This window comes from Rosa chinensis, chromosome 7 (assembly GCF_002994745.2).
Source record: "Rosa chinensis cultivar Old Blush chromosome 7, RchiOBHm-V2, whole genome shotgun sequence".
NCBI classification, from domain to species: Eukaryota; Viridiplantae; Streptophyta; class Magnoliopsida; order Rosales; family Rosaceae; genus Rosa; species Rosa chinensis.
In genome coordinates this window covers 18,927,553-18,951,455 of record NC_037094.1, presented here as the reverse complement: position 1 = coordinate 18,951,455, position 23,903 = coordinate 18,927,553, and the positions used below count along the sequence as shown (strand labels likewise).

General features: G+C 38.1%; 2 protein-coding genes and 1 non-coding gene across 5 annotated transcripts; all 3 read right to left on the bottom strand.

Moving 5' to 3' along the window:
• Positions 1 to 3,522: 3,522 nt before the first annotated feature.
• LOC112178722 lies at positions 3,523 to 8,420 on the bottom strand. 3 transcript variants are annotated; one of them, XM_024316917.2, is made up of 3 exons: positions 5,614 to 8,419; positions 4,941 to 4,996; positions 3,523 to 4,306 (listed from the first exon to the last, which is right to left on the bottom strand). In XM_024316917.2, the coding sequence occupies exons 1-2, from the start codon at positions 7,907 to 7,909 to the stop codon at positions 4,986 to 4,988; spliced, it is 2,307 nt and encodes a 768-aa protein (XP_024172685.1). In that variant the 5' UTR covers positions 7,910 to 8,419; the 3' UTR covers positions 3,523 to 4,306; positions 4,941 to 4,985. The 3 variants fall into 3 exon arrangements, with proteins under 3 accessions (XP_024172685.1, XP_024172686.1, XP_024172684.1); XM_024316918.2 differs by having other exon boundaries at positions 3,523 to 4,303; XM_024316916.2 differs by lacking the exons at positions 3,523 to 4,306; positions 4,941 to 4,996 and having other exon boundaries at positions 5,196 to 8,420.
• A 10,791-nt stretch (positions 8,421 to 19,211) lies between these two features.
• TRNAK-CUU lies at positions 19,212 to 19,284 on the bottom strand. The gene has a single exon. It is a non-coding gene; the product is annotated as a tRNA-Lys (tRNA).
• Positions 19,285 to 20,032: 748 nt separating this feature from the next.
• On the bottom strand, positions 20,033 to 23,461 carry LOC112180715 (methylsterol monooxygenase 1-1). The gene is made up of 5 exons (XM_024319276.2): positions 22,858 to 23,461; positions 22,200 to 22,522; positions 20,924 to 21,071; positions 20,803 to 20,835; positions 20,033 to 20,429 (listed from the first exon to the last, which is right to left on the bottom strand). Exons 1-5 carry the CDS (start codon positions 23,185 to 23,187, stop codon positions 20,355 to 20,357), a joined length of 909 nt encoding a protein of 302 aa, XP_024175044.1. The 5' UTR covers positions 23,188 to 23,461; the 3' UTR covers positions 20,033 to 20,354.
• Positions 23,462 to 23,903: the final 442 nt, after the last annotated feature.

Below are 23,903 nucleotides of genomic sequence, written 5' to 3'. Positions count from 1 at the left end.
TTAGATTCCAATTCTTGGTGCCTCAATTAGCGCATGCTTGCTTACTATTTCGATGGCAATAGTATGTGTTAATCATTAGAGTTTATATAGGATATATATGTATTCAACCAATTTTGGGTATAATAATCTAAAAGCTAATGCCATTCTTAAACAATTAATTGGCAGAGTACGTTCCACTAAATATCTTTTGTGCCAAGCAATCCAATGAGTTGGGAATACATACACCTACCAAATCTCCTTTCCAAGATCTTACACAATCAGTAATGGAGTAGTGAGCCAACTAAAGCTGATACTTAGTTTTTCTTATACCAAATGAAGCACATGCACTTACATATACACACTTAATTGTGATGTTATAATAGGAAGCTAGAGAATACATAATCAAATGAAAGCACAATTGACTACTGGAAAAGTTGAAAAGAGAAAAATACAATAAAGGGTGTTTCAATCTAATTATGGTATATGCCCGACAACGACAATATCACCAAAAGCAAGCTAATTTTTTCAGCCTAATACATTAATCAAATATCCATAATATAATTAGGCACCGCGTTTATCTAGTTGTTAGTGTTTCTTGAATGCTAAGGGACTGTAACTGTGATCCAAATCCATTGAACCAGAGCTGTCTAGCTCTCTCCTTTTTAATTTGTTTGATAACCTCAGAAGATTAGAAGGCGTACAGAAACCTGCATACATTACGGATCACGAGCAGAAGATTAAGAAACTGATTAAGTGCAATTATTTGATCGAGCTGATCGAGTGATACATTATGTCCGCTAGTTAGGATAATGATCGATTTTGTTGAATACAATGATTCTGCTAGGTCTTTGTTTGTGAAAGCCAAGTTTTAACTAACTAAAACGCAATAAAAGTTTGAGCACTAAACTGATAAGAAGGTCTATTCAGCTAGGGTCATACTTTGATTACCTTCATTCAGGTGCTAATAATTAGAAATGGTATATATATGTTTAGTTTTCAGAGCTTTCTCCAGGTCCTACATATAGATCCCAGGATTCACAATCATTTTATTCCGATTGAAACCAAATACCAAACTAAGCCGGACCACTTTATCACCAGAAAGTCAGAAACAGTGCTATTAGTTAACTAGCTATATATGGTCTCGATGAGTCTGTTTGGAGCTGTAATACGTATACGTTCTGGGTTTGTTCCAGTTGATCATCCTAAAACTAGTTCTCTCAGCCTCTGTGAAACTAGTTGTGAGACTCTAGTGAGATAAATGCACGTTATAAATTTATAATTACCATGTACGTTAGGGATTTGCTCAACACTCTACGTACCTCTCTCCTCCGGTTAATTCAGTTTTTTTTTTTTTTCCTCTCCAGCCGAAGAAAAATTAAATAAAGAAAACATAGCTAGGGTATATAAGGTCGTCTTGATTTGCTACATATACAATTAGCTGCATGTGAAATAACAGTAAAAGAAGATTAAGTATGTTCTTTAAAATTAAGCAGCAGCATCTCGAGAAGCTGAATTAGTGGTCTGTCCAACCATTCCTGCATAAAGATACAGCAAATATATAGACCACTCAGTATTCACAAAGAGGGGTATTATTATGTGATTTTCTGTATACAGTTATCACACTAGCTACAGATGTTTTTTTCTTCCAGTTTGTTTATATTTCTACTTAGGAATATATTTTAAAGCCTACACTTACAGGGTAAGAAGATTTGCGCGATTAGTTTTTTCCTAGACTCAAAATCTCAAAATACTTATGGGGTCTCAACAATGCATAAATTGATTTTCAGTCTATTTCGATGACAATTTATTTAAAACATTACTCCATTGATCTTCCGGAAAACGCATTGTAGGCGATTATAAATTTCTTAATCTACCCATGACCATGAAAACATTACTCCGTTATCATTAGAATATATATATATGAGTAATTAGAATTGGGATTAATTCTTTTGATGGGATCTATATATATGGTGCTGATTTATGTACCCCAAAAAAAAAAAATATATATATATATATATATATATGGTGCTGATTTTGTTCAAGCAAAGATAAAACATATAGGGGAATACTAATTGTCTTTGGTACTAGAAGAAATTGACTACACAGTCCACAAGGACCACAACCTTACAAAACTCCAGCAGAGACGGGGCTGGCATGGCTTGGTTGTTGGAGAAATTGAGAAGAAGAAACAATGAAACGCTAACTAGCTAGTTAGGTTATTGCAGTTTACTAGGCTATACTAGAAATGAACAATGAAGTAAGCGTTCAATAAAATGTTTCATAGAGAAATCGAGATAGGTCAGTTTAGCTCTAACAAAAAGAAAATTCTGAATTCGTCTCTACTACGGATTATACTAACATAGAAATATTCTCGGATAAAACTCCCTCATCAAGTTCATTGGGTTAATAATTAAGTTAGGCACTTGAGTTCGCGGTAATGATTACAACAACACTAGTCATAAATTTCCTGTAACCTTCATTATTAACTATACAGAGCACAAAATATTCTAAAGCTCCAACTAAATCACCATTGTAAGCAAGAATAACTGGAGAAAAAGACAAATGATGAGCAAGCATTGGAAGAGGGAAAGATTCTGGTATAATTAAAGAGAGACTAGTTAGTACTGTCTTCCTTCCAATACTAATCATTATATTTCCTTTCCCTGTACTCCAGAAAAATGAGTGGAGTGAATACATACACTGCTGAAGAAAAGCTTAAGCTAAGAACCAGAAAAAAAGAGAGAGAGAGAGAGAGATTAGTTGGTGAGCAGTCAGTGTACTTGGTGAGCTTTACCGACAACAGTTTCTGTATCCTCCACTAAATAAATAATTAGGAGGCGATAGACCCAATGGTGGCAATAGAATACCCTAATAATAATTCTTTCTACTTTTCCCTTACTCACTTCACTTCACTCAACAAAAAGTGCAGAAAGACAGAGACCCACAGCTCTTGAATAGTTGAGTACTTGATTGGGTGAGGTGGGTGTGAGTGAATGAGTGGCTGTTAATCCAACAGAAAGAGACTGCTGAAAGAGAGAGAGTGAGACAGAGAGTTCAAATTTGAATCCGCTGCTTCAAGGGGTTTGTATAATGAAATCAAATGCATCATACAGAGGCTAGTTGGGTGGCTACCTTGAATAATCTGCAGAATGAGTGACCTTGCATGTACCCAAAAGATGCCGGAAAAATCTGTTCATGGCTTTCCATAATTGGTAAACTACTTTACTAGCTTGAAATTAAAAGAGTTGGTGACTAGCTATTTTGTCAATTAACTCGCTACTAATATTTCACCAGTCCCATATGATCATTACCCCATTCTGACCATAATTTTAGTAGAACATAAAAGTTCATAGGTTTGGTTTGGTCATTATAGCTCAAGTCATTTCTCCAGAAGTTGGTAAATTGGGCATACCAGATTTTAACATTTGAATCCTCAGGCACTCCTTTTTTTCTTTGGAGTATAAATTGAATTTCACATACCGATTATTACGTATCATAAAAAATGTTAGATAAGTAATCAGATATCTGCAATAAGCTTTAGCAATGAAGGACGAACTAAATAATAGGGTTTCAATGAGTTTGAATACGTAGTGACCATGTGGTTGTGAACAAGTGGTTTACACAATACATACAAAGACATGATGTTAGGTACACCAATTCCAATACCACTACATGTTAGAAACTTAAAATTGTAGCTCCAGTGAAGCCTAAACAAGCAGCGGGAAAATAAGGCTAATTTTGATAGGGGGATCGTTCTCAAGCATCTTGTGTGCTGCTTCATCCCGACAGCCTTCCTTAGGAACTGGGTTCTTATTTCTTTTTCGAAACCTTTCTTTCCCTCAATCATGGGGAGCAAGCATCAACCCAATAACTCTGCATGAAACTTTCATCAAAAGCCTTTGGAATGTTTAAAACACAAGTTACCCAATTGAACCAAACTTGCTGATTTGATGGGAAAAGGAAAAAAAAATTAATAAAAAAAAAACCCTGATAATCTTATCCCATTCCCATCAGATCCATGACCAAAAAAACCAAAGCTTAGAAAACGACTTCCACTTCTCTCATGGTGGGGGCTTAGCTGAAACAAAAGTGCTTCTCCAGCTCTAAAGCCTTGCATTTGTGAAACTCTGGCTTGCCATTAGAAGAACCAAAGCCCTGTATATGCAAAAGACAGGTCGTTTCCAAAAAATTTCAGGTCATAATTCATATCAGTCTTTGGATCCTTTCGGCAAACTCTTCCTCTGTCATGATCCCAAGGGTTATGCCAACCACCAACCATTTTAAGGTGGCCTCTCCAGTCCAACCATATCTTTGTCGAACTCTTCTGCTGAAAAAGAGAGAAATAGAGTGGAAGTTTAGTTTAATCATATGGAACTAATTATGCAGTTGAAACATCCAAGTTAGTGATTTCACATCTAAACAAAAGATGTCAACACACAAAACTATTCTCTTTTGGCATATTTGATATTCCAAAACACACAGCAACAATAATTAAAGTTATGTCTTTCAGGAAGCTTGAAATAAAAAATAAAGAAAAGCACTAAAAATCAACAGTAGAAGAGGAAGTACTGAATTCTATATCCTCTGGTGCAAGGAATTCCGAGTGAAAAACAGAGATATTAAATAAGCAACAAGGTCATTCACTCATTTTATTGCCTCAGTACGAGGATGTTGATTGAATAAGACCTGTAGATGAGCAAATAAGGACCGCAAGAGATATATCATCTCAGAGATTTTGAGTTAAACCCTTCCCATGATTTAATGATTCATCCACAGATAAAAGAAAAAGGGTCTGACTGTACACTTGAATCTAAAATTTCAGTTAGACCTTGGCATCATTTTGAAAATAAACGGTGCAACTTTTTCAGACAGAAAGTCAATTCCCTTTGTAGAGCTACTACTTCAACAATAATGCCAACATGGATATGTTATTATGACAAGAGAATTACAGAACAAAGCACCTGGTGCAAAAAATGGCTCCTCCAGTTCAAAAGCAAGTGCTGCAGTCAGTCAAACCCTGTTCAGAAAGAACAGAAAATGGAAAACATCACAGAATTGCTTTATGCAATTTACAAACCAAACAAAGATAACCTACATGCTCCATCTGTGGCGCAGATCATTACCAATATGTTCATGAGATTATAGTTAATTGGTTAATTAGCCAGAACTCTACTTCAAAGCAAAAGGAGGTAAAAGAGAAAAGGTGAGATTACAGATTTGATAATAAAACAAAGGAGAAATAATAAAATTTTCCCCTTCACTAATATTATTTATGTCAAAGTACTTAGGTACAAAAATTGTACAACATTCTTCCTGTACTTTGCACAGCACCCTCTATCTTCACACACAAGAAGAATATCTTTTTCTGCAAACCCAAAAACTTCAAAATCATTGCTAGGGTGAAATAGGGCAGTGACTAAAATCAAATGAAGCTGTACAGTGCTAGAAATACAGATTCAATTCCTACTCCCCCAACCTTACTGCCCTAAAATCTTCTAGAGTAACTAAACAGATACAACAACAAAAAATAAGAAAGAATTCAATAAATCCTACAAATTTAAATTTCTACTTGAGAAAAAAATATTTGTTACACTGAGGATGTATCAAGAACATCATTTAACACATCATCCTCACCGTTTACTAGGGCAAGTAGCTCTGCATCCTTATCTTCATCACAGGAAAAATCCCGTCTTTCAAGCTTGGAATGAGCTGCAATGAAGATCAACTTCTGTGCCTTGTCCATGCTCACCCTTGAGTGCCCATTTGCAGACACCCACCTCATTAAAGACCAACTGGATTTGAACCCACATGAAGTTGCATGAAGGAAAATGAGCCTAACTGCAACTTTCCCTAGTGACTTAAATTCAGTGAGGTATGTTTCCCACACAAGTCTACTGCTTTGTGGGTTAGCAATTCTCATCTTGCCTGAAACGGGATCCTTCTCCTTCATTTGTACAGCGCGAGCATATACGGGATCAAGCCCTTCTGTTCTCCACTTCATGAGTTCCATTAGTGCGATGTGAGCCTCCTCCCTCGATACAAGCCGGGTTATGAGCTTGTCCACATCCTTCTCTTGCTCTGGCGTCAACAATTTGAATGGTGGAAGATACTTTCCACTTATGTCCTTAATCAAATAAACTGGATCGAGTATAAATGCAGCAGCCCAAGCTGGATGGTAATTCTTCTTAAACCGCTTTTGGATTACCTTCTCCACGGGACCTTCATCAATGTGGAAACTTGAACACCAATCCTTCACTTTTGCTCTTAATTCATCCCAAAGTGGGAGGCATTTCCCAACCAGTGGCCTCTCTATCTCAATCTCTTGAGCCATGTCCTTGATAAGTTTAACCAAAGAATGCACCGCCTCCAATTCATTCCAAAACGCCACGTCCTGAATCATGTCAGCAACTTCTCTTGCCGTTTGGTCCTCCATTGATACCCCTTTATAAGATTCATCTAGCACGACCAACTGAAGTGCTCGCGCGGAGCTAAGAATATCCTCAACCATTACATACACTGGACCAAAGTTGAGCGTTTCATAATCGTGCATTGATGGCACTCGTAATAGACCAGCATAACCGCCCTCCTGGGACTGATACCTCTGATAGCTACTCCTAACCTGGGACTTGTTATTCACAAAACTCGCGAGCTTGTAACAGTTTTCAGTAACAGCCCTGAACAATCGAAGCTCCTTACTGAAATCCTTAATCAAACTAGTAAAACCCTGAAACTGACAAGCTAGATTAACCATCCAGTGATTCTGACTCTCTAAATTCCTCAATGCTTTGATCCTAAACCTGTCCGCTACTATTCCTACACATTGTTGCACAGCATTCCCACAAATGCTCGTAATCGTCTCCCACAGAACCTCCTCGGCGTACTTCCACGGCACAGAGCCGCCAACAAACACCGCCCTCCGGTACACACTAGTCCCATTGGGAAGATTCACAGTCAAATTGACAAGACTATCCTCACCTAAACCCCCAGCATTCTTGGACTTCCATCCATCAGAGGCAATCTGGAAGAACATAGCGTCTCTAATTCTGGCCTCCGACTCGGCCTTTGCTTCCTCAAACTTAGCATCCAACCTCGACCCGGTGAACTCCCTCCGGGAAATCGCCGGCAAGCCCACCTGGTTAAGAAAAGCTCGGAACTTGGGGTGCTCCAGGCTCGAAAATGAGACCGACCCACAAGACTCGTAGACCCAATCAGCAAGAAAATCAAGCGCACAATCGACTTGGCTCTTACACAGCGTTGGGCCAGGTGAGGTTTTGGGACTCTTGAGCTTCTTCACACTGTCCTCCAGCATCGCCAGAGCTCCCAAATCGTCTTTACCCCCGGACAACATCAAATGCGGCTGCTGAGTCAGCACCGTCGTCGTCACCGCCGACGCGTACGTCAGCTCGCCGCCGCAGAACCGTGTCGGATCGACTATCCCCTGCGGCGGAACGCTGTACGACGGCGTCGGGGCGCTCCCGGAGGCCGCCGCCGCCGAGGAGGAGCTCCGCTTCCGGGGGTTGTGGTGGGACGGCGGCGGCGGCGGAGCGGAGTTGGGCAAAGAAGTCGATATTGGCGACGGAGACGAAATGGGTTTGGATGCGGAGCTGAAATTGGGGCAAGTCCCGCGCTTTAGGTGCTCCGACGCCGTGCGCGACGGGTTCGACGCCGAGAAAATGGCCTCGCAGAGAGCGCAGCGGAGCTTCACGGCCTTGGGTAGCCCGGTGTCGGTGTTGTGAACCAGAATGGGCTCTAGGTGGGCCCAGTACCAAGCCCCTTTGCCCTTTATGGCCTTGTTCCTCACCATCACCAGCCCCTCGTAGCGTTTCGTCACGGCCTTCGCCGCCGCGTCGTCCGGCGACGCCGACGACGTGTCCACCGCGAGTTCCATCCCCGCGGCCACCGTCTGCGTGGTGGTGTTAGTAGCCGCCATTCTCGGAGCTAAAACAAAAGAAGAAGCGGTCACGTTGGCGAAATTGTGGAGCTTTCCGGGGATTTCAATAAGGCAATACGACGGCGTATTGGTGGCATTCGGCCGGAGAAAGCCGCGTGCTTGGGCTTGGGCTTGGTCTTGGGCCGGTCTCCATTACCCGACCCGGCGATCTGAACACTCTAGCTTCTTCTTCGTCTTCTTCTTTGGTGGACTGAGACTGGCGGCTCGGGTTTCTGAGTAGAGCTGTGTTGGCTATGAGAGTCTGGTTTGTTTTTTCAGAGAAAAAAAATAGGGACAGAAGTGAGAGAGGGAGAGAGAAAGATGGTTATGTAGGTTGTAGGTCTTTCAGTGGGAGTCAGTAGTAGTCCACGCACCTGCACGCGCCACCGTTCAGCGAGTGAGGAGACACGGCCTGGTTTTGTTGATGGAATTGGAAACTACGACCGTTGGTGGTGACCGTGAGGTAATATTTAATAATGCCACTACTCAACAGTCTCGCACGGACGGAAACAGTTCCTCCTGACATCGCTCATCACCCGCTCCTCATTGGAGCGTGAGGCGCACGTGCCTTTAAAGGTGACGAGGGAGGGGGTTTTGGTGCTTTTCTAAATTTTTTTTTTTTTTCCACACTTTTCTTTTATGTGTTGTGGGGAAGGGCTTGGTTTGTCTGCTTCCCTCTTTTTCTTTTCTTTATGCACTGATTTCGTACATTTTTCAATATTTTATTATTTACTTTTGAAATTAATTATTCAAAATGGGGGAAGATTTTTTTTTGGTGCTAGGGCTTGCATTTGTGTCTTGTTGTTCATGTGGGTATTTATGGAGGGGGATGGGGACATAAAAGGGCAACCTAGGAATTCAATGAATTCTTTTTGGTGTGGGGGGGGGGCCGAGTGTTGACCAAGACAAGGAAAGAGAATTGGCTTGAAAAAGTTCACCACCAAATGCACCTCTGCTCTGCAATCCAAGCCCGAATTATGAATCTAATGAGTCTTTTTTATTATTATTATTACATAGGCTGTGATAGGCAATATAGTCATACTTTATTTCCATTAAAAATTAATTGTTTTATTTTTTTCCCTAGAAAATTTTACAACTTTGTGTAATTTGTAGAGGGAGTAGAGTTGGTAGGTAGCTGTCATTCTTTGCCCAAGTATGAGAGTGCTCATCTTGACAAAATTTCTACTCATTTCTTTACTGATTTTTATTATTCCATTGGATGGTTAATTGTTTTCTTACCGGGTGAAGATAGGTAACTTGAGATGAGAGTGTTTAACCAAATCGGTTACTTATTTCTTATGTTATTGGATGATTAAATATTTCTTTGCCAACAAATTTGTCATTTAAATTATTAGAGTATCAATCATAATGAGTTGATGTATTAGCGACTTATTTCTAATTTTCTTTGGTGAATTTTTTATTATTTAATTATATTTAAATAATTACGATTCGGTTCATTTTTACAAATTATGTATCTATAGATGTATTTGGATTACCTATAGAATAAATAATTTTGTAATAAAATACTGAATCAAACATTTTTCAAATGAAAGAGGAGGCCAATGCTCAATCCCCTAGAAGGGTTAGACATAGTACAACGATGGGTTTGCCCTGCTGTGGCCTGGTGCAACATTACTTTGGACGGTGTTTTATGAGGTTGCTAGATTTGGGGGGATTGGTGTGTTAACTAGATATCATGAGGGTCCTTCCTTATGGGATGTTCCTTTATTGTCCAGCATGTTTACGAACCTGGTCAAGTAGAACCGTAGAATCTATAGCAGGGAAATCGGCTAGTCAATTCGCTATTGAGCATGGTCTTAAGGTTGTCCGATTTGAACATTTGGTACGGGTTCTATCTTCCACTGATTCACATAAGTGACGTTTACACTCCATCGATGAGGACATTGGCTGACACTTCCAAGTGCTTCTAAGATCCTTGTTCCATCATATTTGTAGGGAGATTAATGAAGTGGCTTACCGGTGAGCTAAATGTGTTTTACATATCCATTCAATCTTTACTTTATTACATAGCTTCCAAGATCTTTTGGCACGTTTACTTATTTGAAATATAAGGAAACGATTACGGGGTAAAAATATTCATGCGTTTATTAACACATAAAGGAATCAGATTCCAGGTAAAAGAATTAATGCATGAATGAATCGAAATTGGTGTAGATTCCACCTCCTTATCAGGAATCGATTCCTAAGTATATTTGATTACGAAGGGGGGAGATGAGTTTAGGAATCAATACCGATTCATTTCTTCTCTCATTCCACTTGTCTCCGATTCATGATTATTTTTCATTCCAAGTAAGTAAACGTGTCATTTGTTTAATCAGAGCCGGACCTTACATGAGGCCCGTGAGGCGACCGTCTCAAGCCTAGTGTCTTCTCGAGCCTAATTTCTCTCTTTTAGAGTATGTAACAAATATATTAATGACATAAAATGTAAGTCTTTCTCTATGGAAAAAGGTTGGTTCAGTTCCTTATTCTTACATTCCTAACCTAGGTTTGAATCCCCTTTCTGTTTGTGTACTTTTTTTTTGGCTATTTTTTTTCTCTTCTCTATAAAAGGTGTAGGCCCATTTTTATTTTTTCGCCTGAAGCCTCCAAATCTTAGGTCCGGCCCTAAGTGCAATTTATATTGTATTGGGTGTTATTTGCTCGAGATTACTCCTTACTAGGTCAAGCAGGCAAGGCAATTGTTGACTTGTTGTTACGTGGTTTAGGCTCTAATATACGTCATTTCTTGGTACTGTTCTTGTGTGGTCACCGTGATTTTTTAATCTAGGCTTAATAGTCAATTTGCTACCTTAGGTTTTATGATAATGTCAATTTGCTACCCTATGTCTTATTCATATTAATTTGCAACCTTAAATTTCATAATTAGTCGATTCACTACCCTAAGTTTTATTTCAGTCAAATTTTCATAAACTAATTTACTACGCTACCATTTTGTCAAATTAACTTTTTTTAATTCTTCCATTCATATATCCAAACATTGATTAATTTTGAATAGGATAAGAGTTTTTCTATTAGAACATCCAAATTTACTCACTTGACCTCTATGCTTTTTACACCTCCTATCAAATTTTCAAATACTAAATTTACTCATTAAACCTCACTAAAGTTCCTCAAATAACCTCACTCATATAATTTACAAACAAACTAAGATCTTTATAATAAAAAAACTTAGTCATTTTAATGATTTAATTACTCTATAAATCTTAATTACATCTCCATTCCTTAATCAGATAACATAAATCTCTTATCTAATAAAAAAAATCAAACACAAGGTATTGAGTTTTAAAAATTAATAAAAATAAAATAACTTGAACTATTATGTGATTTTTTAAAATTTATTTTTTCTTTTTTAGCTGTGCAAAAAAAAAAATTAATCATTTTTTCTTAATGTTTCTCTATTTTCTGTACCTCATGATTAATTATTTAAATTTTTTTTTATTTATTTGCTAGCTCTGTTTTTTTTTCTCTTCTTCTTCTTTTTGCAAATATAATGGATAGATTTAGATTTAGGTCATAATACAATTTCATTTGTTCTCCCTGACCAATATGCGTTCAATATGCATATCATACATTTTATCTTAATCATAGTTTTATTTCTTATTATATATATATATATATATATATATATAATGCTTTAATGAGTATGTAGTAAAATTGGAAAATGAAAATAGATAGGGAAAATAATAAAGAATGCAATCTAATATTATTGAATTGGAAAGTCTAGAGAAAATAAATATAACAATTTTTTTGGTATAATTATTGTCCTTAATAGTCATTTTATAGTAGGTTATATATGTCATTTAATAATTCATAATAGAGTGAAGTCAAGTGAGCAAATTTGGAGGTCTCAATAGAAACTCTCATAGGATGATAAATGACTAATTTTGAAAATTTAGATAAGCAAATTGGTTAATGTTGAAATCCTAGATTAGGAAATTTGACGGAAGGGTAGTAAGTTGGTTGAAATAAAATTGAGGGTAGTAAATTGGCTAATTATGAAACCCTAGGGTAACAAATTGACATAAATAAAATTTAGGGTAGCAAATTGACACATGGTCAAACCTAGGGAACAAACTAACAATTATGCCTTTAAAGTATGTATTTATTTAGCCTTTGTGTGTGTGTGTGGAGTACAATTGCGGTGAATTTGTTAGTTTGCCCTGATTATGAATCTTGTGATTAAAAAATCTTCATCTTACCCTTTCATAATCAGACTCATTCATTTTAAATAACAATATGGCGTGGGGATGAACCCTCTAGCTTGATTAGGTTCCAAACCCCATTGTTAAAAAAAAAAAAAAAAAAATCTTCATCTTACTCTTTCATACCGTGAAGCAAATGGTGTTGCATATAGGCTTGCTCACCTTGCTAGTGTTGATTGGTTAGATGAGACTCTTGCTATTATTCAAGATATACTCTACGAGGATTATTGTCATAGTTCTTCTGTAGCACGGGGTTCAGGTTTTATGTCCCCCCCCCGGTTGCAAAATTATGATATTAATATAATAAATGGAACCGGGCGTGGGGCGGAGCCTCCCAGCAGTGGCGGAGCCAAAAACTTAGGATTACTGGGGCACAAAAAGAAACAAAAAAAATATATCAAAACATAAAAAATCTTAGAAAATAACAAGAAATTTGTGATTAAGTTAAGAGACGATACATATTGCAGCTATGCTTTTCTATTTTACAAGAGTTCTCTACATCACTTAAAAGTATCAACGAGTGACGGAGCTAGAACTTCATCCCAGGTGAGGACTTTTACAAATTGTACAGAAAAAATTTAGAATGATTAACATTCCTGCATTTACTAACACATAAAAGAATCATAATGATTCTGGGTAAAAAAATTCATGCGTTTCTAACACATGAAAGAATCGGAATGGATGCAGGTCCCACTTCCTTATCAGGAATCGATTCCTGAATACTCAGGAATTTGATTATGAATGGGGGAGATGAGTTTAGGAATTAATCATCCGGAATCAATACCGATTCATTTCTTCTCCCATTCCACTTGTCTCTGATTCATGATTATTTTTCATTTCAAGTAAACGTGTCATTTGTTTAGTCATATTTGGTTGATATCCTTCATGAGGAGTGTAACCGAACATATGCTTTATTTTGAATACAATTTTCCGTCTCTTTCTGGAAAAAAAAAAAAATAGCAGTTGTCTAGGCTTTTTAGCCTTTGTATCATAATTGCATACTTTGACGCGAGCTATGTGGGTATGAAAGGGGTAGTGTAGGATTGTTTCGTTAGAATTTTTTTTTCAATAATGTAAGTGCAATTTATACTGTATTGGGTGTTATTTGCTCGAGATTAGTCCTTACTAGGTCAACTAGGCAAGGAAGTTGTTGTTACATGGTTTAGGCTCTAATATACGTCATGTCTTGGTACTGTTCTTATGTGGTCACCGTGATTTTTAATCTAGGCTTAATAGCCAATTTGCTACCTTAGGTTTTATCATAGTGTCAATTTGCTACCCTATGTCTTATTTATGTTAATTTGCAACCTTAAATTTCATAATTAGCCGATTCACTACCCTAAGTTTTATTTCAGTCAACTTTTCATAAACCAATTTACTACCCTACCATTTTTTTTTAGGGAAAGATAGAATATTCATTCAATCCAATGAAAAGCAAACATTGGGGGGGGGGGGGGGGGGACATAGACCGAAACCCCAAGAACCGCGGTTATAGAGACCATCAGCCAATGGGCCCAAATTCTAACCACAAAACGCCTCTTTCCAAGGCTACTTTGAACCAATGATCTCGAAAGTCCCAGTAGTACATCATGGTCAACAGCAAAAGGACTGCGTCCTCATCAACACCGTGTCCAAAAAGTACTAGACCACGTGTAAAGGATCGATTGTCAGCAAATCAACCACCATAGTAAACCAAAGTTGAACCAGATTGTCCTCGGGAATGACACCATTTACATGGCATAACACTTAGACCTAAGCCTAGCTCAAAAGAGTAGGAACCCAACCCTAACTCCAAGGAGTAAGGACTTATTAACCCTAACAAAAAAACTAACTGAAAAAACAAAACCCTAACAAAAACCAAAAGGAAAACATTGCAACCCACACTCCGCTACCAAGCTACAGTCACCGGAACATCAATGGCAGCCGTCGTCGCTGGTTTGATGCTGGCGTCATTGCTCCACCCTGCTGCAAATCTGTTCTGTGGTACGCCCCAAACATCAAAGCGCAGCCACCATAGCCATCCTCCATGCCAACAAAACAAAGCGGCCATGAAAAGCCTCCTCCGAGAACCCATATGCCCTGCCTCCTCCCGTCGACCTCTAACACAGCAAACCAAACCTAACAGAGACGCAAACCAACCTCGCCTACCCACCCAACTCCGAGCGCTCCAGTTCTGGACAAAAGTCTGCGCGACTCGACCATGGAATCGCAGCCACTATCGCGCCTCACCCTTGACCAGATTGAAACCACCATTAGATAAACCGCCGACATCAACCAAGACAGAGAACTGTTGCTTGCAATGATTTCGCCACCACCCCCACAAACACACCGAAAACCCATCCGACAACGACCACCAAACACTAGCGAAGCCAGAGGCATGCGTCAAAGCCGGGGCGCCTCCGAACGAGACCGCGCAGCCAAAACCGAGAAAACTCAAAGTTTCAGAGGAAACCTAGGAGCTCCGGTAATCTCGGTCCCAACCCTATAAATGTAAATGTATTTACTACCCTACCATTTTGTCAAATTAACTTGTTTTAATTCTTCCATTCATCTATCCAAACATTGATTAATTTTGAATAGGATAATAATTGACTAATTTTGAAAAATTAGATAAGCAAATTGGCTGATTTTGAAATTCTAGATTAGGAAAATTGACGGAAGGGTAGTAAGTTGTCTGAAATAAAACTTAGGGTAGTAAATTGGCTAATTATGAAATCCTAGGGTAACAAATTGACATAAATAAAATTTAGGGTAGCAAATTGACACATGGTAGGGTGCAAATTGACAATTATGCCTTTAAAGTGTGTATTTATTTAGCCTTTGTGTGTGTTTGTGTGGAGTACAATTGTGGTGAATTTGTTAGTTTGCCCCGATTATGAATCTTGTGATTAAAAAATCTTCATCTTACCCTTTCATAATCAGACTCATTCATTTTAAATAATAATATGGCGTGGGGATGAACCCTCCAGCTTGATTAGGTTACAAACCCCATTGTTCAAAAAAAAAAAAATCTTCATCTTACTCTTTCATACCGTGAAGCAAATTGTGTTGCATATAGGCTTGCTCACTTTACTAGTGTTGATTGGTTAGATGAAATTCCTGCTATTTTTCATGATGTACTCTACGAGGATAATTGTCATAGTTCTTCTGTAGCACGGGGTTCAGGTTTTATGTCCCTCCCCCCCACCCGGTTGCAAAATTGTGATATTAATATAATAAATGGAACTAGGCGTGGGGCTGAGCCTCCCAGCTTGGCTTGGTTCCAAACCCATTTAAAAAAAAAAAAAAAATCATTCATTTTACTAATCACTCGATTATTACAAACAACCAATCAAGTTAAAAATTGTTTAACTATCAAATCGTCTCAAACAAATGTAAAACATAAGCATTTCATGCATACAAGTGGCCGAGCGATAAGTGTTAACATTATATCACAAGTGGAGTGAGTTTCTTTGGGAATAAACCACAAGGTTTGTTGCATAGGTGAACTTAAGAATTATCTAAACCTGATAGATTTGCTTACCTAAAGGACATTTTTAAGAGACTGTGAGGGACAAATGCATCTCAACCACATGTATTAAATATAAAAGCAGAAATTATAACTATTTAAAACTGTGTATTTATTTTCAGCCGTCAGATTCACTTGTCTCTCACAGTCCCTTAAAAACTATCACTTAGGTGAGCAGGCATTCTAAACCTGAAACACTCTATATATATATGTTATCATAGGATTATCAAATCATAAATCTTCCATAATTAAGAGAATCCATAATGGTAGTGTCCTTGTGATATTTGGGAAGGGCGGTATATTGACAGATCCTCTCACCTCTGGTTTTGAATTCTCTTTAGGCATAGTCCTAATAACCAATTATAGAACATGAGTTCATTGGAGGGGGATTAATTAAGAAATTCATTAGCAACTAAAGTAGGTATAATAAGCTGATTAAGTATTAATCAATCGATAAATTTTTAGGTAGGGTAAACGTATCAGTAACGTGGTACACCATCCAATTACGTCTATCTATTTTTTAGTTGTTTCCAAAACAACATATGTTTAATTATAATGAAATACTCAAAACAATGATTGGCTGGACGTATCGTCACGCAGTGCCCCAACCCTACCTAAGAATCTCTCATCAATCAAGAAGTGAAGTTGTCAATAAAATTGACCTAGGAGTCAATTCCAATGAGTCAATAACCACATACCCAACTGTCATCCACATTGTGATGTAAACAATTACTGAACCCACAAAAAGGGTGTGATTCCTTTGCTCCTCTCCAAATTAGTAGTTGGCTTTGTCCACAATTAAATTCCAAGAATAGCTTAACAAGAGAGGCATTGATTAAATCCCAATTGAATGGCTTGTTTTTTTGGGTTTGGAGTAATTTAGTGCCTCTTATATTGGTGTCGAGGAAATATTAGTTGTCTACCCTCTTGTTCCACGACATAATAGCAAATGATACTAAATTAAGCAATTGAAAAAGAAAATTACTCATGAGCTAGTCATTTTCAAAACTTCATGACTGGTACTTTTCCTTGCCCACTTTTTCTTTTTCATTCAAAGCTCACATGTAAAGTGTAAACCAAGTCAAATGTCAAATTCAGAGTTTCTTCAATAAACAGCTTTTGCCTCTTCGCTCCCAACTCCAAGAAGCTCGTCTCTCTCTAAATACAGTTTCTAGCAACTAGCAAGTAGCCAAGTACTACTGACTTGTGGCTTTGTGTAGAACTTCGATATTGTTTTACTTGGCCCTGGACCCGAATTATGAGTTGTCATCCATGAAATATGGTTATTTTCGTCCATGTAATTTCAAATTTGCAATTTTGACACATGATTTACGAGAGATAAAACAATCGTTTATTTTTGCCAATTTATTGGATGAGATGAGCAAGCAAGTAACCAATGCTAGAGTATAAAAGCATAGATGGAAACTATAAACTACCCAAGAAGACGGAATTGCACATAAGCAAGTTCATTCTTTCAAACAAATTGACAGAATTAAACCAAGAGGGGTGTAAATGAATATTTCACGAATGTCAAAAACATTTTCCAACATATAAATATAAAAGTGCTCCCTGAAAAGAACTAGTGCAAATCCATCTTCTCTTTGGACACGACTGAAGTGGCGACTAAGGGAACCTGAGGATAGATTGCGGTCTTTCTTTTGTATTTAGTTTATTGGAGAGAAATAACAATCTTTTTGTTTGTTCATAAACTACAAGAGCAAAGTTCTAAAAGTTTTTTTTTGATGATTGAAAAACAAAACAGAAACTAGAAAACAAACCCACGCACCACACCCCCTCCCAGCTGATCCAACTGGAACGCTGGGGACATAGAAAGGGGCAAATAAAAAAACCCGACAGACGGATGGATTCTAAGAAGAATGCGTTGCCGATGCTAGATGGTCCGCAACAAAATTAGCCTCTCGATACACATGTCTGAAGATAATTGAACGAAACTGTAGAGTAAGCTCCTTAATATCATGTAATAATGTTTTAATGCACTACGGAAGCTGACAACAACCTTGAACACAGTCTATTAATAATTTTGAATTGCCTTCCACAATGATGTCAGAATGATGTTGAAGTAAAGCTGTATGGAGTCCATCTCGTAGAGCCGTGGCTTCTGCTACCAGCACTGACGCATTGCCAATTTTTCTATTAGCTACAAAAAGAGGGTTACCATCCTCATTGCGAATAACAAACCCAAGAGTAGCCAAACCATTACTGACAGAACCGTCAAAGTTCAACTTCACTTGATTAGCATTAGGGGGTTGCCACTTAATATGAAAGTATTTCGAAATCTTTGGGAGAGAGAACTTGGGATTGACTTTCAACTAATTAGAGCTCAAAGCATAAGCTTGAAACACACACGAGGCAGGAGACAAATTAATATTATGAAAAACTAGATTATTTCTGCTATACCACATGGCCCAAGCAGTGTAGAGACTGGAAGCAAAATGATATGAGGACAAAGCAGAATTATTCCCAATATGATCAAGCCAATCTAAAAAAGATCAATTCTAATACAAAAGATTTAAAGTATGAGCTGAGTACCAAACCTGAACCGCAAAAAAACAACGCATAAATAAATGGTCAATGGTCTCAAAAGAGCTATCACAAAAAGGACATAATGGAGAAATGTTATGGCTATAGATAGAAAGTTTAAAAACAAGTATTGGAACTTAAAATATTTAGAGGATCATAATTGCAATTAAGTTAATACAAACAAGCTATTTGTCGACCAAAATGACAAAAAAGGCACTATTCTTATTTTATAACAAGGCACGTTGTATTATTAGACGATAAATGTAAATATTCTCTTTTCAATTTGGACTAATATCTTTTTTTTTCTTGAATAAATTTGGACTAGTATCTTTGGTGGGAGTAATTGAACATTTCCCAGATCCATGAGCTTGCCCAGTGCTATTAACTACCCATCTTTGGTGGAGCTATTTTTTAATTTTTTTTTATTAACTACCTGGGAGCTTGTTGGAACTAAAATTGTCATATGGGTTTCCAGCAGGGCAGAGGGCAAAGGTACTTGCTTTCAAATGGGTATGTTGTGTACTTGGGATTCCATATGATTAGCTGAGGGATCCAGAGCCATGTGTATGGCAAGGATTAAGAAGCTGACATTCCACCCTCCTAATGATTCTGCATGAAAGAAAGCCATAAAAAGTGAAGGAAATGATGATCTGTAACTTCCCCTAATTCCTTTATGACAAGTGGGGAAAAGCAGGCAACTGCAGCAAGGGAGGCCTATCTATATCTAGCTACAAACATTGAAAGCTAAAACTTGTGTGTTATAGCAATCAGAATTCAGAACACAGCTGGCTGGGTCAAGCACATCATTGCTAAGGACCCCCTGTCCGTTCCAATTCCATGTAGTAATAAGCTCTAGTACTTTCCAGTTGATCACTTGAAGATCACCATAGAATTAAAGAACTAAATGGGCTCATCTCTTAGTCCTTGTTCAGTTTCATCGAGGCCCATCAAATTTGTCCAAACTTGGGCTGCAAACAAAACTTCATTAATGTGCATCGAAGCAAGTTTATGTTAAAAAAACAAAAGTCGCCCACCGTGGGGCTCGAACCCACGACCACAAGGTTAAGAGCCTTGCGCTCTACCAACTGAGCTAGACGGGCTGTCGTTGGTAATGAATCTGAAAAGTAAATATTGTATCATTGTTATCACATATATATTTGCCTCACAGAAAACATGATTGAAGGAGATTTCTTCACATGAGTTTAGCAGCCATTTATTGTCTTGGCATTCACGCAATAAATAGTCATCTTCAAGTTACATCGTTCGGAAATCGTGACTTGGCATTTAGTGATTTTAGTCTGATTTGGAGTGTCTCTATCTTCAGCACAACTATCTTTCTAGTTTCGAGGCATACTAATAGCTCCATTATTGTCCTTTTTGGACTTGGAAAGTTAACATGGTTTGACGTTTTGGACTCAGATTGTATTGTACAACCCAGCTGGATCCAGGCATACTCGCATAAAAACCAAGATACCAACTCTGGCTGACTGGCTCTGATCTGAATCCATAGATATCCATGGGCAGCAAGCAGTGTTCTGGATTTGATGCTCGGAATATAGCACATGGAATTGAGATTTCATCTAGAATAGTTTAGGGAATCAAGTGCAAATCAGCAAGCCTGCACTATATTCACGTGCAAAGATCACATGACTAATCTACTTGTCTACAGAATGTTTCACTTTCACCAGCGTGAATAAACTATTTGGTCCACCCTTCGACATAAGCATCTGAGCCCAAGTCCCAGCTGCATATGCTGGGAATAAAGTGGAACAATCTGGACACAATCCTCCAGATTGTTATATCACCCAGGTGGAGAATTTTATAAACTTGATGCCAAACTCAAGAAACTCAAGCTAAAGAACATTTTAGCATTTAAATTCCAAAATCACAAACAACGAACGAGTTCATCCAATTATAGTTTTGAACATTAAGTCAAAAACACAAGCTGAACTCTGAACCTTACAATCTACTGATTTTTTTAACCCCCTCCAGGCTACTCAAAATCACGAACCCTGAAAACCACAGTTAATCTGCACCTGAGCCACTACACTTCTATTTACCACCCTAGCAAACTGATGTCAAATTGAAATCAGAGGTTTCCGAGAGTTGTCACCACTGAGAGCTATACTGAAAGGGCATTTCTGAAATACAGAGCTACGCAGTCTCGAAGCTAATCAGTTTTAAGGTCTACAGTTGAGGTGTTGTACGACCCTCCATTTTGCACACCATTAGTATCCTCTTTCAACTGAAATACAATTACAGAAATTATTAGATTGAGGGAACTAATAATGCCAAATGCAAAATAGATTAACAGAGAATGCAATAATTAAAATGACAGATCATGCATGGTTGCCCAAGAAAGCACAAGGCAAGCATGAAAGATAGAAGTAATCCTATAAGCAACCAGTTAAAATATTCTACCTAGGAGGGTATACTAAAACTCTTGGTAAACTATACCCACTTATAGATTTCAGACAATAAAAGAAATTAGTTGATCAATTGATCAGGTACATGTTGAACTATATCAATCGTGAGACATGATTCTCCATATGTCAAACAAACAAGAGCCTATTGTATGTTTTGATATTGTAAGGGGAAAATAAAGACAGGATGATTACCTTTTTAAGGATCTTCTTCTGGTAACGATATCCCTGTTAAAATTGATCAAGAGTTAATGATTGCCAAACCATTTCATCAGATGAAACATAAGTATACTGGTACAAAGAGATGGTATTTTACCTTGTCAGTCCCATAAATGTAATCGCAGTAGGTGAAAACTGAAGCAAAATTGCTCTGGCTTAGTCCTCCAACATAATGATGGTAATCATGATACTCAGCACCACCATAAAATGGAATATATTTTGTGGGAGTCCAGGGGAAGTCATACCTGCACAATAAGACATGGATTAAAATTTGGTCCTCATGAAACATAGTAGTCAAAACCTCGGTGCAGATAATGAGAAGAAACCACATGATTCTTATGTTGCTGCAAAACATAAAAATGGACGTGGAATAACTCACTGCAGGAAAATTTATATAAATAGTACACTAAGACGTGCCATCCATGCAGCTAACTGACTTTTCTCCTCAGACAATTCCCCAAGGGAATGATATTATGTTACCAAACTCACTGTTCATCAACAAACACCTCACATATAAAGCAAAAGCCGCATTTCAGCAACTCTCTATCCTAAAACTAAAAGTATGCAGGCAAAATTCATGGCCCTTCACCAAAAGGTCTACTTCTTCCAAAGAAACTTGTATTTTAGTTCTGTATGGACCTCCTACAGTCCAAATTACACTAAACTCACGAAACTCTATAGGCAACAACACATGCAGCGATGATCAGATACAAATAAGACACTCACTTTCAATGAAGGCTTTTTTTTTTCTTTGCATCGTTCTTCCTTGAAGTGCTAATATGGTGGTATGCAGGACTAATTATATCTCAATTTTTATGCAGACAATTTGACAATAATGGTTGAACACATCAATCATAAGAACCTTAATGCACAAACAAACTGACTCAAACCCCAAATACACGTTCTGTCATAAGAATTCAGTGATCAGCATTTAAGAATGACAATTGGATCTGGAAGATCATGAAGTTCATGTGGTTGCACTCATCGATTCTCCCCTCTTCGGATTCCAATATTGGCAAGAAATCCAGAACAAGAGTGAAGCACTTAAAAAAAAAAGAAGTTAAAATTCTGCTGGTAACCACTCACTCGGCATACAAAAAGTAATAATTAAGAAACTAAATCCTGAAAAAAAGTTAGAAGAGAGAGGCATTGTAGCGATTGTTGGCCCCATCATTAAAAGTTAAGGCACTATCTAAGATCTTTCAAATCTGAGGTACTTGCTTAGAATTCCATTAGAAAAGTAAAAAAACAAGAATGAAAGGAACTCCAAAGTTGCCATCATTATTAAGTCAGAATCTAGAGAAGTGAACGACCACAAGTATCAGACCAAAAAAAAAAAAAAAGCATAGAAAAGCAAAATGCAGCATGCGTACCCGCTGTGTGTTTCAATGGCCTCAACCTGCCTCAATGCTATCCACGACCAGAATGTGATCATGTGGCCAGGCGCTATGGCTGGCCCGAGAAAAGATGGGATCCCGAGAATCAAAATCTCAGCCCAGTGCGCATATGGCGCCGCAAATCCAATCGGAGCAGTGTATTCGTGATGGACACGATGGATCTTGTCATACCCCCATTTGTTATGCAGAAATCTGTGGATCCAGTAGTTGGTGTAATCTTCAACCAAGAAATACACTAACAATTGGGAAACCATCTCCCACCCAGAAGGCAATGGCAATCCTGTTCGAATCCCTATCAGCTGTTCACAACCAGAATCGAGTTAAATCCATGATTATTACAGCAATTTCAGAAAGTAAAGTAACAATCTTCATTATCCCCATTAGATGATGACGTTTGTAAAGATACACATTCAATAACCGTCTCTACAATTCTTCATAATTTTGGCATAATGTTATGTTAGTAGAAAAATCAAAGAACTAAATTTTACTTAAACCCACGATTGCTTCAAGTTTAAGCATAATGCAAAACCCCTACAAATCCCAACACAAAAACCCCGGACAAAACCCAATTGCACAATTAAATAGAGGGAGGATCAAAGTTGCAATTTTGTAGTGAAATCAAATTGGAAGAGACCTGAATAGAAGGGTAAGAGACGAGCTGGAGAGGGCCGACGATGGAGAAGAACATCCACATGACGTCCTTGTAGCACTTGAGCATGTCATGGAGGGTCAATCGGACCTTGGGCTGGATCTTGTAGCGGTCGAACCCGGCCCATCGGAGGACCTCGACGAAGACGAGGGGGAGAGGGACGACGGAGAAGATGAGGAAGAGGAAGAGAATGTTGTGGCAGTAGAGGATGTAGTCGGACTTGGAGGCGGAGTAGTTGAACCAGAGGGTCTCGGCGAAGGTGAGGTTCCGGCCGAGGGCGGAGGCCGCCTCCGAGATGGTCTGGTACGGCAGCATTCGATCAGAGATGAACTGAGCGGTGGAGAGAGACAGAGAGACAGAGAGACAGAGAGTTAGGCACACAGTCTGGACTCTGGGGGGGTTAAGTTGGTTAAAATATGCGGGAATATTTAAACGGCGATGGGAAAGGCATCGAGAATCGCACACATGGAGACAGAGGCCCCTCTGTTACTTATATAAATTTCTGAAACTACTTCTAGGAAAGAAAAAGAAAAAAATCTGAAACCTCCATGTGATTTTAATATAGAAAAGAAAAGGAAGAAATAAAAAGGGTGCGAGGTGAGTGATAGAGGAAGACAAATCAGATACGTATAGATCGTTCGTCACGTACTTTTGAGGCAGCCGTTCTAAACCATAGAAAAATAAAAGACGGCCAGAAAGTTTATATTAGAAATGAAAGTACTTGGCATAACAGAAATACAAATTGGTCTATGTCATGACAGTGTGGAGAATGCTGAAATTAGAGAAGGAATAAGTGATCTCAATGAGAGAGGTTTCAAACTTTCGATGCTTATATTTTTCATTGTAGTTTTTTTTTTCTTTTTTTTTAGAAAAGAGACAACACGTTTGCACATTTGTCAAACATTATAAATGAAACATTATTGAGTACGTTTTTAATCCACTTAGCAATTGAGATAACACTCTTTGACATATTGCTCTACTTGATTGATGGATCGTAATTGCCTAACCAGAGTGTTAGTTGCATAATTAAA

Bases quoted from the DNA above. Each gene is read 5' to 3' on its own strand.
- LOC112180715 (XM_024319276.2), bottom strand. From the start codon at position 23,187: ATGCTGCCGTACCAGACCATCTCGGAGGCGGCCTCCGCCCTCGGCCGG. The intron at 21,072-22,199 runs GTACGCATGCTG...CTTATTGTGCAG, and splicing joins GCCATTGAAACACACAGCGG to GTATGACTTCCCCTGGACTC. The intron at 20,430-20,802 runs GTAATCATCCTG...ATTGTATTTCAG, and splicing joins AGAAGAAGATCCTTAAAAAG to TTGAAAGAGGATACTAATGG.
- LOC112178722 (XM_024316916.2), bottom strand. From the start codon at position 7,909: ATGGCGGCTACTAACACCACCACGCAGACGGTGGCCGCGGGGATGGAA.